The sequence below is a fragment of the Lampetra fluviatilis genome, chromosome 56 (assembly GCF_964198595.1).
Source record: "Lampetra fluviatilis chromosome 56, kcLamFluv1.1, whole genome shotgun sequence".
Taxonomy (NCBI): domain Eukaryota; kingdom Metazoa; phylum Chordata; class Hyperoartia; order Petromyzontiformes; family Petromyzontidae; genus Lampetra; species Lampetra fluviatilis.
In genome coordinates, this window is record NC_136330.1 from 7,646,456 (window position 1) to 7,665,553 (window position 19,098).

Genomic DNA, 19,098 nt, shown 5'->3' on the forward strand with positions numbered 1-19,098 from the left:
TGTTGTTATGATGTCATATAGGGCAGTCTGTGCACAAATGCCACCCTCTCTCAGCATTTCGCTTTGGAGATCGGTGCCTTTCCTGGTCTCAGTACTTCCTCAACAGATGGCACCTCAGCCAGCCACTCACAGGGGGTGACTTCTTCCAATATTTGAGGCACCGCAGCCTCAGCAGGGTTATCCCCACTTTATGCCATGATGTTTTCCTGGCTGAGGGATTTCCCCTCCCCCAGGACCTCACAGAAATGCTCAGCAAATCTGCCAACCTGTTCCTGGGGGTCGGAGATTGGATCACCGTTTTCCCCCCTAGTGATGGTAATAGGCGTGGCGCTGCAGGTTACTTTTTTGATGGAGTTAAATAGTGATTTGTGATCGCGGGCCACTGAGGCAGACTCCATCTCCTCAGCAACCCGCGACCACCACCCATCCTTGCAGCGCCTTACGGCTCTCCGAACCTCCGAGCGAAGGCTGCGGTAAGCCTCCTCATTCTTTGACGTGGGATGCTGTAGCCGATGAGAGTGGGCCTGTCGCTTTTTCTCAACTATCCTGAACACCTCCTCTGTCAGCCAGGGTCTCTGGGGAGGTCTGGACCGCGTACCCAAAGCAGCCACTGCAGCTGCATGGGTCACAGTCCTAAGACTCGCCCATTTACCCTCGACATCAGGAGTGGGGGACGATGCCAACCCCAGCCGCAAGCTATGATGAAATTCTCGCTTGCAACTTTCATCAGCTAACTGAGACCAGGCCACTTTAGGTTGGAATGGGGTCCTGGGTGTACACCCACCACCGGAGTGGAAGAATGGCAGGCGCATCTTACAGATGACTAGTCGATGGTCAGAGGGCAGATCAGCTCCACGGTAGGTCCTGGTGTCAAGGACATGGGCTCGCATCCGCTGGTCCGCCACTATGTAGTCCAGCAGATGTTCTTGCTTGGACCCGGCATGCATCCATGATGTTGTGTGTATGTGCCGATGCCTCAAGAGCGTGTAGGTAATTACAAGCCCATGGGCTGCACCAAAATTTAGCAGCCTCCTACCGTTGTTATTGAGCTGATCTGGCCCATGCCTTCCAATCACTCCAGACCAGGTGCCAGCATCATGACCAACTCGGGCATTGAAGTCACCCAACAAGATAACTCTGTCCCGAGTGGCCACTTTAGCCAGCACCTGTGACAGGAGGTCATAGAAGGCATCTGACTCATCGGCTTTCCCTGCATCCCTCCACGGATGTTCATCTTCGGTGGGGACATAAGTAAACACGACCACCACTCCTCGCCTCTGGTTAATGGGAAGGTGAGCCCAAAGTAGCCTGGGGCTTACAGCTTCCCACACCTCACCGCCACGCTCCCACGCCCCCTTTATTATTTTGTTCACAAGAAGAGCCACATCCTGTTGTTTGGCAGTCTCCTGCCCCGAGTAGAGGACTGTCCACCCCTCATGGTGGCAGGAGCCAGAACCGGTCCACCGGACCTCCTGAATGCCACAGAGATCCAGGCGGTACCGGTCCAGCTCCCGACAAATGAGTGGCAGCCTCTCCTCCACAGTAAGCGTTCGAACATTCCACGTGGCCACACGCAGTGACTTTTCGTTGTTTCTGGAGGAGCCCCGAGGGTGAAGATTCAATCTCCTGGCTCCGCCAATTGGGGTTTGGCCAGGAGACGTCATCGACGCCTGTCCCCCCGGGGTCTCCGGCATAAGCTTATTAGTTACATATTTATGTTTAAGTCGTGGTTTAGTGGTAATGAATTGAAGGTGGAGGGGTTACCAGCCCCTCACATCCGTCCAGAGCCCCCGTTTAGCCACTGTGGTGGTCACAGACACCATGAGGATGTAGGGGGTTGTTTTGCCGGACTAGACACACAGACCCACACAGACATGCACAATCCCCGAGACACACACAGACCCACACAGACACAGAGACCCACACAGACACACACAATCACCCAGACACACACAGAATCAAACACTAAACCATCCCCCATCCTACCAGAAAAAGCCCCCAACTAAGGGCATCAACTGATTATTCCAGAAGCGACTCGGCCATCGCAAACACTGGTGGCCGATATCGCGTGGACATTTTACAGTGGCGGAAATAATCTAAAATAATCACTCAAATTATCTCTCTCAAATTATCTCAAATAAACTCTCAAATAATATCTCAAATGATCTCAAATAATCTGAAGTAATCTCTCTGAAATTATCTCTCAAATTTTTTCAAATAATCTGAAGTAATCGCTCAAATAACCTTAAATAATTTCTCTTAATAATTTCTCTCAAATTATCTCACAAATTATCTCAAATAATCCCAAATGATCTCTCAAATAATCCTAAATTATCTCTCTCAAATAATCTCTCAAATTATCTCAAATAATCCCAAATGATCTGTCTCAAATAATCCTAAATTATCTCTCTCAAATAATCTCTCAAATGATCTCAAATAATCTCAAATAATCTCTCTCAAATCATATCTCTCAAACAATTTCAAACACACGGCGCCTCCCAATAGGCCCCCGGGCCTCTCCTTCCGCCTCCCCTTCCCCAGACCACAGGGCCCACCTCCGCATTATCGAGGTCAAGCCGGAGAAGGTGGAAGCGCGAGGATGGAGCCCCGCCGACCCCGCCGACCCCGCCGACCCCGCCGACCCCAACGACCCCACCGACCCCGCCGACCCCAACGACCCCAATGGGTGGGGCCCTGACGCCCGTGGCCAAGCGGGGGCGGCTCCGTCGGACGTGGCGGAGATCGAGGTCGAGGTGGAGGAAGAGGAGGAGGACCGAGGTAGGCGCCATGGCAAGAGAGATGTTGACTCCCTCGCCTGGTGTGCAGGAGGGCGTGGGTTCGATCCCGACCCTGACGATGCCTGCTGCTGTCTATTTGGAGTCTACTATACAATACACACCACACTACCCACTACACCATACACTACACACTACATTATACACTACACTACTATACACTGCACACTATACACTACACTATACACTACACTATACACTACAATACTAAACACTATACACTACACTATAAACTACACACTACACTATACACTACACACTACAATACTATACACCACACACTGTACACTACACACTATACATTACACAAGGCACTACACACTATACACTACACTACACACTACAATATTACACTACACTACACACTAGAATACTATACACTACACACTATACACTACACTATACACTACAATACTATAAACTACACTACACACTATACATTACACAAGGCACTACACACTATACACTACACTACACACTACAATACTACACACCACACACTTTTCACGACACTCTGCGACTCCTGCAGGGCTGCCGCGGCCCGTCCGGCCTCGGCCCAAGCGAGTCTTCCTCAGCCTGGCCCAGAAGATGGAGGTGCTCCGGGCGATGGCGGCGCCCGGCGGGCGGCCGCTCCAGAGCATCGCCGCCGACTTCCACGTGGGCTACACCACCGTGCGCGACATCCGCGACGGCGCGCCCAAGATCGCGAGGCTCTTCAGCGAGCTGCAGGGCGCCGGGGCCGCGAGGCGGCGCGTGGCCCGGGGCCGCGGCACCGGCGGTGGCACCGGCACCGGCACCGGCACCGGCACCGCCGCGCCGAGCGAGGCCGTGGAGCGCGAGCTGCACGCCTGGCTCCTGGAGCGGCGAGCCAGGGGACACCACCCGGTCAGCGGCCCCGCGCTGTGCGACAAGGCCAGGGCCCTGCACCACAGGCTCCGGGCCAACGCCGCCGCCGCTGTTGTCGCTGGGGGAGGGGGTGGAGGGGGAGGAGGAGGAGGGGGTAGAGGGGGCAGAGGAGCGAGAGGTGAAGGAGGGGGAGGAGGGGGAGGAGGGGGAGGAGGAGGAGGGGGAGGAGAGGGAGGAGCGTCCGACGAGCCTTTCGTGGCCAACCAGGGGTGGCTGCGCTCCTTCAAGGAGCGCCACGGCATCCGCCGGCTCTCGGCGGCCGCCGGCGGTGGCGGCGGGGTGCCCGGCGCCGGGGCCGCCGGGGCCTACGCGGCACGCTTCCGGGCCCTGGTGGAGGCCCGGGGCCTGGGCCCGTCGCAGGTGTATGACGCGGACGAGACGGGCCTCCTGTGGAAGGCGCCGCCCCCGAAGCTCCTCGCCCGCCGGGGCGCCGGCAAGGGGTGCCTCGCCCTCCTGGCCTGCGCCAACGCCTCGGGCACCCACCGCCTGCGGCTCGCCTGCGTGGGCGGCTCGCGGCGGCCCTCGAGGGCCGCGGCCGCCCTGCCCATCCGCCGCCGCCACGGGCGGCGGGGGGCGCGGCTGGACGGCGCCGCACTCGGGCGCTGGTTCTTCGGCCGCTTCGTGCCCGAGGTGCGCCGGCGCCTCCGCCGCCGGGGCCTCCCCGAGCGCGCCCTCCTCCTCCTGCTCGACGACGGCCGGGCCGGGCGGGCCCCACTGCGCACCGCCGACGGGGCCTTCGCCGCCGAGCTCCTGCCGCCGGGCGTCACCCCGCCGATGTACCGCGGCGGGGCGCTGGCGCTGCTCAAGCGACGGTACCGGAGGGACCTGCTCGGGAAGCTGCACGCGGCGGCGGCCGCCGCGGCCGACGGCAGCCGCGGCGGGGACCCCCGGGATGTCGCTGGCCGCTTCTGGGGCGGCCTCACCGTCAGGGACGCGCTCGCCGGTGTCGCCGCCGCCTGGCGGTCGCTGCGGAGCGATGCCCTCCGGCGCTGCTGGCGGGCGCTGTGGCCGGAGGGGTTCCGTGCCCCTCCGGCTCCGCCCGGTGCCGCCGCCACCGCCGCGTCGGAGGTACAGGGGGGCGGAGACGGCGGAGATGTTAGAGACGACGGAGATGTTAGAGATGACGGGGGAGACGATTACGACGGAGATGATGATGAAGACGAAGATGACGACGAAGATGACGACGAAGATGACGACGAAGATGTTAGAGACGACGCAGGAGGAGACGGCGATGGAGGTGTTAGAGACGACGCAGGATTGGACGACTACGACGGAGACCGCTCGCAGGCTGCGGACCTCGCGCGCTCGGCCCTCGAATGCCTGCAGCTCCTCCGCGCCGTGCCGGGCTGCGGCGGCGCCAGCCTCGAGGACGTCACCGATTGGCTCTCGTCGAGGGACTCGGCGGACCCCGCGTGGCACGGGCGGACCGACGACAATGAGGACGACGAGGAGGAGGGTGATGATGATGATGATGAGCAGCTGACTGACGGAGGCCACGGAGGCCACGGAGGCCACGGAGGGCCGTCGACGGCGTGGAGGCGCGTGGCGGCCACGCGGGCGTGCGACACCCTCCTCGACTACCTGGACAAGGATCCGCTGCCCGAGTTGGAGCAGAGGAAGCTCCTCCTGCAGATCATGCGGAGCGAGATTCAGCAGACGCCCAACACTGCCAACGGCGTTTAGTCACGATGGGGGCCCCGGTGGGTCGTAGGTCGGAGATGGCTGAGCTGGGCCCGAGACGAGGCTCGATAGAAAGCTGCCTCTGGTGTGGAGCAATCAGTTGCAAAGGCGATGCATCATCATATATTACCAGAGCATGTGTGTAGTGTAGTGAATAGTGTAGTGTATAGTGTAGTGTAGTGTATAGTGTAGTGTATAGTGTAGTGTATAGCGTAGTGTATAGCGTAGTGTATAGTGTAGTGTAGAGCGTAGTGTATGGTGTAGTGTATAGTGTAGTGTATAGCGTAGTGTATAGTGTAGTGTATAGTAGTGTAGTGTATAGTGTAGTGTATAGTGTAATGTATAGTAGTGTATAGTGTAGTGTATAGTAGTGTAGTGTATAGTGTAGTGTATAGTAGTGTAGTGTATAGTGTAGTATATAGTGTAGTGTATAGCATAGTGTATAGTGTAGTGTATAGTGTAGTGTATAGTGTAGTGTATAGTAGTGTATAGTGTAGTGTATAGTAGTGTAGTGTATAGTGTAGTGTATAGCATAGTGTATAGTGTAGTATATAGTGTAGTGTATAGCATAGTGTATAGTGTAGTGTATAGTGTAGTGTATAGTAGTATATAGTGTAGTGTATAGTGTAGTGTATAGTGTAGTGTATAGTGTAGTGTATAGTGTAGTGTATAGTTTAGTGTAGAGCGTAGTGTATGGTGTAGTGTATAGTGTAGTGTATAGTGTAGTGTATAGTGTAGTGTATAGTGTAGTGTAGAGCGTAGTGTATGGTGTAGTGTATAATGTAGTATATAGTGTAGTGTATAGTGTAGTGTATAGTGTAGTGTATAGTGTAGTGTAGAGCGTAGTGTATAGTGTAGTGTATAGTGTAGTGTATAGTAGTGTAGTGTATAGTGTAGTGTATAGTGTAGTGTATAGTGAGGTGTATAGTGTAGTGTATAGTAGTGTAGTGTATAGTGTAGTGTATAGCGTAGTGTATAGTGTAGTGTATAGTAGTGTAGTGTATAGTGTAGTGTATAGTGTAATGTATAGTAGTGTATAGTGTAGTGTATAGTAGTGTAGTGTATAGTGTAGTGTATAGTAGTGTAGTGTATAGTGTAGTGTATAGTGTAGTATATAGTAGTGTATAGTAGTGTAGTGTATAGTGTAGTGTATAGCATAGTGTATAGTGTAGTATATAGTGTAGTGTATAGCATAGTGTATAGTGTAGTGTATAGTGTAGTGTATAGTGTAGTGTATAGTAGTATATAGTGTAGTGTATAGTGTAGTGTATAGTGTAGTATATAGTGTAGTGTTTAGTGTAGTATATAGTGTAGTGTATGGTGTAGTATATAGTGTAGTGTATAGTGTAGTGTAGTATATAGTGTAGTGTATAGTGTAGTGTATAGTAGTGTAGTGTATAGTGTAGTATATAGTGTAGTGTATAGTGTAGTAGTGTAGTGTATAGTGTAGTGTATAGTAGTGTAGTGTATAGTGTAGTATATAGTGTAGTGTATAGCATAGTGTATAGTGTAGTGTATAGTGTAGTGTATAGTGTAGTGTATAGTAGTGTATAGTGTAGTGTATAGTAGTGTAGTGAATAGTGTAGTGTATAGCATAGTGTATAGTGTAGTATATAGTGTAGTGTATAGCATAGTGTATAGTGTAGTGTATAGTGTAGTGTATAGTAGTATATAGTGTAGTGTATAGTGTAGTATATAGTGTAGTGTATAGTGTAGTTTATAGTGTAGTGTATAGTGTAGTGTATAGTTTAGTGTAGAGCGTAGTGTATGGTGTAGTGTATAGTGTAGTGTATAGTGTAGTGTATAGTGTAGTGTATAGTGTAGTGTATAGTGTAGTGTAGAGCGTAGTGTATGGTGTAGTGTATAATGTAGTATATAGTGTAGTGTATAGTGTAGTGTATAGTGTAGTGTATAGTGTAGTGTAGAGCGTAGTGTATAGTGTAGTGTATAGCGTAGTGTATAGTGTAGTGTATAGTAGTGTAGTGTATAGTGTAGTGTATAGTGTAGTGTATAGTGTAGTGTATAGTGTAGTGTATAGCGTAGTGTATAGTGTAGTGTATAGTAGTGTAGTGTATAGTGTAGTGTATAGTGTAATGTATAGTAGTGTATAGTGTAGTGTATAGTAGTGTAGTGTATAGTGTAGTGTATAGTAGTGTAGTGTATAGTGTATAGTGTAGTGTATAGTGTAGTATATAGTAGTGTATAGTAGTGTAGTGTATAGTGTAGTGTACAGCATAGTGTATAGTGTAGTATATAGTGTAGTGTATAGCATAGTGTATAGTGTAGTGTATAGTGTAGTGTATAGTGTAGTGTATAGTAGTATATAGTGTAGTGTATAGTGTAGTGTATAGTGTAGTATATAGTGTAGTGTTTAGTGTAGTATATAGTGTAGTGTATGGTGTAATATATAGTGTAGTGTATAGTGTAGTATATAGTGTAGTGTATAGTGTAGTGTATAGTAGTGTAGTGTATAGTGTAGTATATAGTGTAGTGTATAGTGTAGTAGTGTAGTGTATAGTGTAGTGTATAGTGTAGTGTATAGTGTAGTATATAGTGTAGTATATAGTGTAGTGTATAGTGTAGTGTATAGTGTAGTAGTGTAGTGTATAGTGTAGTATATAGTGTAGTGTATAGTGTAGTGTATAGTGTAGTATATAGTGTAGTATGTAGTGTAGTGTATAGTGTAGTAGTGTAGTATATAGTGTAGTATATAGTGTAGTGTATAGTGTAGTATATAGTGTAGTATGTAGTGTAGTATATAGTGTAGTGTATAGTGTAGTATATAGTGTAGTATATAGTGTAGTATATAGTGTAGTGTATAGTGTAGTGTATAGTGTAGTATATAGTGTAGTGTATAGTGTAGTATATAGTGTAGTATATAGTGTAGTGTATAGTGTAGTGTATAGTGTAGTGTATAGTGTAGTGTATAGTGTAGTATATAGTGTAGTGTATAGTGTAGTGTATAGTGTAGTGTGTAGTGTAGTATATAGTGTAGTAGTGTAGTATATAGTGTAGTATATAGTGTAGTGTATAGTGTAGTAGTGTAGTGTATAGTGTAGTATATAGTGTAGTATATAGTGTAGTATATAGTGTAGTGTATAGTGTAGTATATAGTGTAGTGTATAGTGTAGTACATAGTATAGTGTATAGTGTAGTATATAGTGTAGTATGTAGTGTAGTATATAGTGTAGTATATAGTGCAGTGTATAGTGTAGTATATAGTGTAGTGTATAGTGTAGTATATAGTATAGTGTATAGTGTAGTATATAGTGTAGTATGTAGTGTAGTATATAGTGTAGTAGTGTAGTATATAGTGTAGTATATAGTGTAGTGTATAGTGTAGTAGTGTAGTGTATAGTGTAGTATATAGTGTAGTATATAGTGTAGTATATAGTGTAGTGTATAGTGTAGTGTATAGCATAGTGTATAGTGTAGTATATAGTGTAGTGTATAGTGTAGTAGTGTAGTATATAGTGTAGTATATAGTGTAGTATATAGTGTAGTATATAGTGTAGTGTATAGTGTAGTGTATAGTGTAGTAGTGTAGTATATAGTGTAGTATATAGTGTAGTGTATAGTGTAGTAGTGTAGTGTATAGTGTAGTATATAGTGTAGTGTGTAGTGTATAGTGTAGTATATAGTGTAGTATATAGTGTAGTGTATAGTGTAGTGTATAGTGTAGTATATAGTGTAGTGTATAGCATAGTGTATAGTGTAGTATATAGTGTAGTGTATAGTGTAGTAGTGGAGTGTTTTTTGTTTGCATGTTCACCACAAAGTACCGCGTGCAGCTAATGCAGTAACTTGATTCAATGCAGCAGGTTTCTGTTTGTTGATTTAACATCACGACACAACTCGTGTTTTATTACCGCCAGAAAGGGTAAAACCACTTTAATATATTGAGATAATGGCAAGGGAGGTCCCATGATGTACCTGTCATGGCCACCAACGCCCTTGACGATTGTCTGAACCGGTCCCTGGGCCTCCCCTAGGTCGACTCGGCCTCAAACGAGTACCTGGTATAGCGGTGTAGTGTAGCAAACATCGCTAGCACTGGGGTAGAACAAAGCGGCCGGGCGTGGTGCTGGCCACCCACCCCATCTGTTCTGGCCTTCATAGGTGCCGCTCGCTAACAGCACTTGCCCCTTCAGTCTGTCACAGGCTTCACGGGGGACCTTTGTCTTTGTGTCTATATTTAAACGGCGAATGGGCCAGTTCCGAGCCAGCGAATCTTCCGATACTTCACGTGGCCGCAAGGTGCAACGTGGCCTGGCACAGGCGTCCGAGTCCCATCGCAGGAGGGAACCCTGAAGGGCAATTAAACCCTTTAATCACCGATGTCCAGTTAGGGGCCGTCCATAAATGACGTCACGCGATTTTGGCCGATTTTTGACCCCCCCCCCTCTCCCCCCCTCGTCACACGGCGTCACAAAAAGTCAAACCCCCCCCCTCAGATATGACGTCACAAAGCTCTGCCCCCCCCCCCTCCCCAAAACCATATTTCCATTTTGAAAATAAAACATGCTTCAAATCGCTTTAAACTATTGTCATTGTAGTGCGTATTTAATGCGGCGCTGCACTCTGATGTTGTAGGAGAAAACATTTATTGAAAAGGAGGCGTTGGAAAGCTAAAATTTAGCATACAATTCACTTGAAAATATTCATCGTCTAACTAAAACTGCAGATGTTCAGAATATTATATTGAAATTCTCTTATAATTATCAAATATGAAAATGAATTATAACTATTAAAAATTACTTGAAACTTTGTAGTAGAACGAAGCAAAATGTAGAGTACAATTATAACAATCATATATTCATTCCACAGCTGAAATTTAGCATAAAATCCACTCGAAAATATTCATCGTCTAACTAAAACTGCAGATGTTCAGAATATTATATTGAAATTATCTTAAAATTGATCAAATATTAAAAGTAATTATAACTATAAAAAAAATACTTGAAACTTTGTAGTAGAACGATTCAAAATGGAGAGTACAATTAGAACGATCGCTTATCCATCCCACAGAATGAAAAGCCCTGGTAGAATCATTCGAATAAAAATGTTTAATAACTAAATGTATGCTTCTCCATTCTCCCGTGGAGAAGCAAAATGCTCCTTCATGGAATTAATAGGGAGAGACATAGATGTCGTCATCCTGTGGAATGGATATTCCATTCCGATCAAGCTCTTCTTCGTCTAAACAATCTGCACTCTCTCCATTTTCTTCGTTCGCGATCACAAACATTAGTTCACGTTGCCGACTCTGTGTGGACTGATGCGTTTTGGACGGAATAAGAATTGATTCCTGCTTGTGTTTCGATTTAAAGCTTTCGTGACTGCAGGGATTCATCTTCTTGGTTTTGTTTCGGTAAAGTCACGTAGAAGGGAAGTAATAAAATAATAAAATAATATAATAATAAAATAAACAAAAAAATTTTTTATTATGTTTTATTTTTATTATTTTATTACTTCCCTTCTACGTGACTTTACCGAAAAAAAACCAAGAAGATGAATTCCTGCTTGTGTGTCACATTTCTTGCAAATCCTATCCAAATTCCTCTGTCAAGGCGCCCCTTCCCCCCTCCAACCCAGCTTAAATATACGCCGCCAAGCTTGGTGGTGCCCATTCAGACGCTGTCATTCCGACAGACCTGTTCTTCACCTGAGGACGGCTGCTTGCGTTGTGGCCGAAACGTCGTGATAATTATTTTATTATGTTTTATTTTTTATTAATTTATTATTTCCCTTCTACGTGACTTTACCGAAAGAACCAAGAAGATGAATCCTATCCACTTTCAAACTTTGTGGTGCTGCAAACAGAGATGGGAATTTTAAGACCTTCGCTTGTTTGAATGACTGGTAAAGGAAGATGAAGAAATCTGTCTGTTACCACACTAAAATAAGTAATATTTAAAAATACGTTTTTAAAAACACGCTTTAATGAAATGTACCGTACGATTAATGGCAGAACTCCACGACTACAGGAAGTGGCCCTGAAGCTTGCCACAACGTAAGGGGCCGTGGTGATTTACAGCCCACGTTAGTTGAGCGTGGACAATTAGACCCAAGCCGACACATAACATATAAAAAAGAATGTTTAAATTTTTTATTTTTAGTTTTTATGATAGAATATAGTATTGTCATCAGCATGACATAAACATACCAATTTAGCAGTCAATACCACATTAGGAAGTGGGTTAAAATTTAGTTACAAGATTTGAGGATACGACAACAACAACAACAGAGTGAGTTAATAGAAAGCGTGTAAAAAGATCGTATAAAATGTTTTTATTTTATTTTTTTATGATATTATATTGCATTGTCATCAGTATCACATAAGTGTACCAAATTTGCAGTCGATACCACATTGGGAAGTGGGTTAAAATTTAGTTGCAAGATTTGAGGATAAGACAACAACAACAACAACGACAGCAACAACAACGACAGCAACAACAACAGACAGAGTGAGTTAAATAAAAGCGTGTAATAATAGGAGCTTCTTGGTTTCAAACAGCCCTTGTTGTCGGTGCATTTTACAATCTGTGTCAAGTATTGGCTTGTTCGTACGTGGGCGCCGTATCATTTCTGATCTCTGGACAAGAGGTTTTGTTCCTGAAGCTCAGACTCTGTCGGAAAATTATCGACAATCAACTGTGACCAAATTTCAGCTAGAGTGTTTCCTGCAAACTTTAAATTATTCTTCTCTAAATCAGCGTCGATGGTAATGCCTCTTTCGTTCAAATGGCTACCGTAGTGGTCACGTGGTAATATCAATTACTGGCAACCCAATGGTGTAAATGCTTACCCCGAGCTCTCATACGCTGATGGTGCATTGTCTTTGAGTTGTGCGCCTTTTGGCGTCATCTGGTCCAACACCATGTGAGACTAGGCTCTAAGGAAAGCTGTCTCGGGTGTGGACCAATCAACTTCAAGGACAGTGCATACATTATCAGAGTTATGTTTTTTGTTTGCATTATGAATGCAGGTATTGTGGTCTATGCAAACATGACTCCTTGTAAAAAATGTGTCAGTTTTGTTGCCAGATAGAAGAGTAAAAAAACAATTATAATATCAATCCTGTCGGAAAATTATCGACAATCAACTGTGACCAGATTTCGGCTAGAGTGTTTCCTGCAAATTCTAGATTTGAAGCTTTCGTGACTGCAAGGATTCATATTCTTAGGTTTTTTCGGTAAAGTCACGTAGGTAAAACATCAAAATTAATGAAAATAAAATAAAATAAAACAAAAATCACGACGTTTCGGAGGCAACACAAGTCTCCGTCATCTGATGACGTCATCTGATGACGGAGACTTGTGTTGCCTCCGAAACGTCGTGATTTTTGTTTTATTTTATTTTATTTTCATTAATTTTGATGTTTTACCTGATGACGGAGACTTGTGTTGCCTCCGAAACGTCGTGATTTTTGTTTATTTTATTTTCATTAATTTTGATGTTTTACCTACGTGACTTTACCGAAAAAAACCTAAGAATATGTTTCCTGCAAACTTTAAATTATTCTTCTCTAAAGCAGCGTCGATGGTAATGCCTCTTTCGATCAAATGATTACCGTAGTGGTCACGTGGTAATTTCAATCCAGTAAGTTCCTTACTGAGTGGCGCCATTTTTAAATCCTTTATATTAAGTTCACTTGCTTGCGTGCTTGCATGCTTGCGTGCTTGCTTGCTTGCTTACGACCGTGCAAATCTTTCGGTCGTTTTTTAACCCACTTCCCGTGATCCAATCGAGCTGGCATTTTGCACACAGACTCGTTGTGCGTGACAATTTATTTTCGTGAAATTTTTTTTCAAAAATTTCCCACTTTTTAGGAAAATGTTTTTTTCATATTTAATTTAAAATACCAATGTGATAAAAATGAAACTCTTACTCAAGAAAAACAGAAATGAATAATAAAATAAAACCGATGCTACGCATATAAAGGATTTATAGTGAAAAACTTTGTTTTTACGGGTTAATTTTTTAAAATCCTTTATATTAAGTTCACTTGCGCGCTTGCTTGCTTGCTTAGGACCGTGCAAATCTTTCGGTCGTGTTTTAACCCACTTCCCGTGATCCAATCGAGCTGACATTTTCCACACAGACTCGTTGTGCTTGACAATTAATGTTCGTGAAAATTTTTTTCCAAAATTTTACACTTTTTAGGACAAAAATATTATATTTAATTACCAATTGCTTAATGCTGGCATGCAATCATCTGACCCATAGGTGGCAGCCATCTCAAGCCAGAGGACGAGAGGACTCTAGCCGCCACGCATATACAGGATTTATAGTGAAAAACTTTGTTTTTACGGGTTATACTTGTTCTCGACCCTATTCTTCCTGGAGCGTTGGTAGCGAGGAATAACGCGTCGAAATCGCGCTGAAGAAAGCGGTGGACTGCAACCTTCAGCACTTTGTGGTATCTCGGGTTCTCGTCCGGGCCAACATCAACTGTCAACACTAAAATTGGTTTGACCAATCGATCAATACCACTCCTTGTAACGACGCCAAACTCGTCGAGAGTAGGCAACTTTTCGAAATCAAATCCATGGCTGAAGGCTGTTGATGACGAGTGCTTTCCAGATCTGATTCCTATGTAGGTCGGTTCCGAATAACCAACAGATTCTCGGTTTCCTCGACCATTAGACTGAATTTGGATTCCGGCATAGACCGAAGGGGTTAGCTTGTGTCCGGTATAAAATAAATTAAATCACGACGTTTCGGGCGCAACACAAGCGTCCGTCATCAGGTGGGACAACCACAGCAAGAAACACTTGCTGAAGTGGGCAAAAGGGCTGCTGTAACAAGAGGTTATACTGGTTACACCAGCCCACAGGGGATTATTGTATCCGTCGTGCAGGGAGGGGCTGGGTGGGGAGGGAGGGGCTGGGTGGGGAGGGGCTGGGTGGGGAGGGTGGGGAGAGGCTGGGTGGAGAGGGTGGGGCTGGGTGGGGGGTGGGAGGGGTGGGGCTGGGTGGGGAGGGGCTGGTCACCCCGTGGTGCCCTTATAAAACTCAACGTTTCACCTACTCACGCCGGCTTGTGCCCGCCCTCACAGTCGGCCATATTTGCGGAATACACCACGCCGCCGTTGACCTTGGCCATTGACCGAGCAACCCGACGTTCCTACCAGCTCCCTCCGCAGGAATGTGTTATAGACCCTACCACTAGCCTGCGACTAAAACCAACACAATCATCACTCATTCGACTTCCATAATCGAACCCACCAAACAGCTCTCTCTCTCTCTCTATTTCGATTTAAAGCTTTCGTGACTGCAGGGATTCATCTTCTTGTTTCTTTCGGTAAAAAATAATAAAATGTTATAATGTTTTATTTTTATTATTTTATTTTTTCCATTCTACGTGACTTTACCAAAAGAACCAAGAAGAAGAAGCTCTCTCTCTCTAAAACCTCCGGCTGCTAGGCCACCCAGATTTGACGGCCCTATCAAAAATCCATAAAGAGGGAACTCCACTCCGTCCTATCGTCTCCACCATCAACTCGCCCACTTGGTTTCACTAATCAAGGACATGTCATCACCGCCCCCGGAGGATTTGCCTGTCGGTTTCGATGGAGTCTCCCTCTTCACCAAGGTAGCCGTCCCTGATGCTGTTGCAATCATTGAAGACCTGCTCCAACAGGGACTGAATCGTGATGTACCGTCATTGGTAAGGCACTGACGTCACAAAGCTCTGCCCCCCCCAAAAACCATATTTCCATTTTTGACGATTTTTGACCCCCCCCCCCCCTTCGTCACACGGCGTCACAAAAAGTCAGACCCCCCCTCAAATATGACGTCACAAAGCTCTGCCCCCCCCCCCCCAAAATATAAAACTTTTCTTCGATACGCTTTAAACTATTGTCATTGTAGTGCGTATTTAATGTGGCGCTGCACTCTGATGTTGTAGGAGAAAACATGTATCAAAAAGTCTATTTAATTAAGTAGAACGTGTCGTCTCTATTTATTTAATGTTGCGCATTTTGATGTGACGTCACATTTCTCAACCCCCACCCCCCTCGTCACACATCGTCACAAATGTCTGACCCCTGGGTGCGTGACGTCATTTATGGACGGCCCCTAAACTGTTACAAGACACGGCCCCCACGTTATGGTGGCAACTTTTTTTTTTAACTTTGACGCTAAAAACTTTAGCCACGGCCACTTTACGAACCTCTTTTGGTCGTCTCGATGTATTCGTACGAACCATCGTAATATCGTCACGTCGCACGATATATCGTAGTATCGTCACGATCTATCGTAATATCGTCATATCGCACGATATATCGTAGTATCGTCACGATCTATCGTAATATCGTCACGTCGCACGATATATCGTAGTATCGTCACGTTGCACGATATATCGTAGTATCGTCATATCGCACGATATATCGTAGTATCGTCATATCGCACGATATATCGTAGTATCGTCATATCGCACGATATATCGTAGTATCGTCACGATCTATCGTAATATCGTCACGTCGCACGATATATCGTAGTATCGTCATATCGCACGATATATCGTAGTATCGTCACGTCGCACGATATATCGTAATATCGTCATATCGCACGATATATCGTAGTATCGCACGATATATCGTAGTATCGTCACGTCGCACGATATATCGTAGTATCGTCACGTCGCACGATATATCGTAGTATCGTCACATCGCACGATATATCGTAATATCGTCATATCGCACGATATATCGTAATATCGCACGATTTATCGTCGTATCGCACGATATATCGTAGTATCGTCATATCGCGATGCCACGATATATATCGTACGATATATATCGTGGCATTGCGATAATCGTCAGCTCGACACGGGGACCCGGATCCACGAGGATCCGGTTCCCTCCCCCCTCCTCCCTCCTCCTGGGAGACTTCAAACAACAAAACTCGTCCAGACGCAGCGAGGGCGCAGAGCGAAGAGTTCGCGGTGAGGAGTGAGGAGGTGTGGTGGTGAGGAGGTGGTGAGGAGACGTGGTGAGGTGGTGGTGAGGAGGAGGTGGTAGTGAGTGAGGAGTAAGGAGACGTGGTGAGGAGGTGGTGGTGGTGAGGAGGAGACGTGGTGAGGAGGTGGTGGTGAGGAGGAGACGTGGTGAGGAGGAGGTGGTGGTGAGGAGGAGGAGGAGACGTGGTGGTGAGGAGGTGGTGGTGAGTGAGGTGGTGGTGGTGGTGAGGAGGTGGTGGTGGTGAGGAGGAGACGTGGTGAGGTGGTGGTGGTGAGGAGGTGGTGAGGAGTGAGGAGGTGGTGAGGAGTGAGGAGGTGTGGTGAGGTGGTGGTGAGGTGGTGTTGGTGAGGAGCGAGGAGACGTGGTGGTGGTGAGGTGGTGGTGAGGAGGAGGTGGTAGTGAGTGAGGAGTAAGGAGACGTGGTGAGGAGGTGGTGGCGGTGGTGGTGGTGAGGAGGAGGAGGAGGAGACGTGGTGGTGAGGAGGTGGTGGTGGTGAGTGAGGAGATGAGGTGGTGAGGAGTGAGGTGGTGGTGAGGAGGAGGAGACGTGGTGGTGGTGAGGTGGAGGTGGTGAGGTGGAGGTGGTGAGCGTGAGGAGACGTGGTGGTGGTGAGGTGGTGGTGAGGTGGTGGTGAGGAGGTGGTGGTGGTGGTGAGGAGGTAGTGGTGGTGGTGAGTGAGGTGGTGGTGGTGAGGAGGTAGTGGTGGTGGTGAGGAGGTAGTGGTGAGGAGGTGGTGGTGGTGGTGAGGTGGTGGTGGTGGTGAGTGAGGTGGTGGTGGTGAGGAGGTAGTGGTGGTGGTGAGGTGGTGGTGGTGGTGAGTGAGGTGGTGGTGGTGAGTGAGGTGGTGGTGGTGGTGAGGAGGTAGTGGTGGTGGTGAGGTGGTGGTGAGTGAGGTGGTGGTGGTGGTGAGGAGGTGGTGGTGAGGTGGTGGTGAGGAGGTAGTGGTGGTGGTGAGGTGGTGGTGAGGAGGTGGTGGTGAGGAGGTGGTGGTGAGGAGGTGGTGGTGAGGAGGTGGTGGTGGTGGTGAGGAGGTGGTGAGGAGGAGGAGGAGAGAGACGAAGTGAAGAGAGCAGCGTGGGGCACAGAGAGACCCGTGGTGGAGTTGGAGTTGGTGGTGTTGGTTGTGTTGGTGTTGGTGTCGGTGGTAGAGTTGTTGGTGGTGTTGTTGTTGGTGTTGGGGCGAAGATTGAAAGAGGAACGAGGTGGAGACGACGAGGACGACGAGGAGTACGAGGAGGAGGAGGGGGGGGAGGAGGTCGTCGTCGTGCTACCATGGTCACCCATCTCCACCTCCTCCCGGCTGTGTCGCTGCTACTCGCGGTGCTCGCCGTCGAGAGCTCCGTCAACATCTTCATGAGCGAAGACGAGGTGAAGAAGCTGCTGGGTGAGTCCACATCATCATCATCTCCATCATCGTCGTCGTCGTCTTCACCAGGCCCGCATCGTACCCCGCTATTCGGGCCGCGACGTAGGCCGCGATCGAGACCACGGCGCTCGGATAGCGCCTCGTGCCGGGCAGGGCGCGCCTCGGCCGGTAGGGGCCGGCACGCCGAGCCGGGGTCTCTCTCTGTGCGCGCGCGTGTGCGCGTGTGTGCCCCTACGCGATGATGTTTCTATGGTTGTGTTTGGTTTATGGGGTTTAAATGTAGTCGTCGTTGTTGTTGTTGCGGATTGTTCGGCTTGCCTCTGTGAGCGCGCCGTGCGTGGCGGTGTGTACGACTGGGCCTCCCCTAGGTCGACTCAGCCTCAAAAGATAACTTTGTTGCGGTGTGTAGCAAACGTCGCCCTCGTGTGCCGTGCCGGCCTTCATAGGGGCTGCTACTCGCTAAGGGCACTTGCCCCAACAGTCTAAGGCTACACGGGGGGCATTTGTCTTTGTATTCACGTGTGCACGTACACATGTGTAGACATTGTGCGTGTACGTGTACTTGTGCTACTTGTGTGTACCTGTATTCGTGTGTGTACCTGTACGTGTGTTGATGTGTGTGTACTTGTGTGTATTCGTGTGTGTACCTGTGCGTGTGTTCGCGTTTATGTGTTTACTTGTGTGTGTAGCTGTTTGTGTGTGTACCTGTGTGTGTGTGGCTGTTTGTGTGCGTACCTGTGTGTGCATTCGTGTGTGTGTGTGCATTCGTGTGTGTGTGTACCTGTGTGTGTGTTCGCGTTTGTGTTTACTTGTGTGTGCATTCGTGTGTGTGTGTGTACCTGTGTGTGTATTTGTGTATGTGTGTACCTGTGCGTGTGTTCGCATTTATGTGTTTACTTGTGTGTATCTGGTTTGTGTGTGTATTCGTGTGTGTGTGTGTGCCTGTGTGTGTACCTGTGTGTATTTGTGTATGTGTGTACCTGTGCGTGTGTTCGCGTTTATGTGTTTACCTGTGTGTGTAGCTGTTTGTGTGTATACCTGTGTGTGTATTCGTGTGTGTGCATTCGTGTGTTTATTCCTGTGTGTACCTGTGTGTGCATTCGTGTGTTTATTCCTGTGTGTACCTGTCTGTGTATTTGTGTATGTGTGTGTGTGTTCGTGTGTGTGTATTCAGCCTCAAATGGGTACCTGGTACGGTGTGTAGTAAACATCGCCACTGGGGAGACAAAGGTGGCTGGGCGTGGTGCTGGCCACCCACCCCCTCGTGTGCCACCGTGCCGGCCTTCATAGCTGCTACTCGCTCACATCACCTGCCCCAACAGTCTGTTAAGGCTACACGGGGGATCTTTGTCTTGATGGTGACGATGTGATGCTGACGATGGTG

At 47.5% G+C, this 19,098-nt stretch overlaps 1 protein-coding gene across 2 annotated transcripts in view; it reads left to right on the forward strand.

Annotated features, from left to right (window-relative positions):
• Positions 1-16,275: 16,275 nt before the first annotated feature.
• The window catches only part of RYK (receptor like tyrosine kinase), a 79,565-nt gene continuing 76,742 nt past the window's right edge, over positions 16,276-19,098 (forward strand). For both annotated transcript variants that reach the window (XM_078880233.1, XM_078880234.1), the window contains exons 1-2: positions 16,276-16,331; positions 17,534-17,732. In XM_078880233.1, the coding sequence (XP_078736359.1) occupies positions 17,621-17,732 (112 nt within the window). In that variant the 5' untranslated portion in view covers positions 16,276-16,331; positions 17,534-17,620. The remainder of the gene's footprint in view (positions 16,332-17,533; positions 17,733-19,098) is intronic.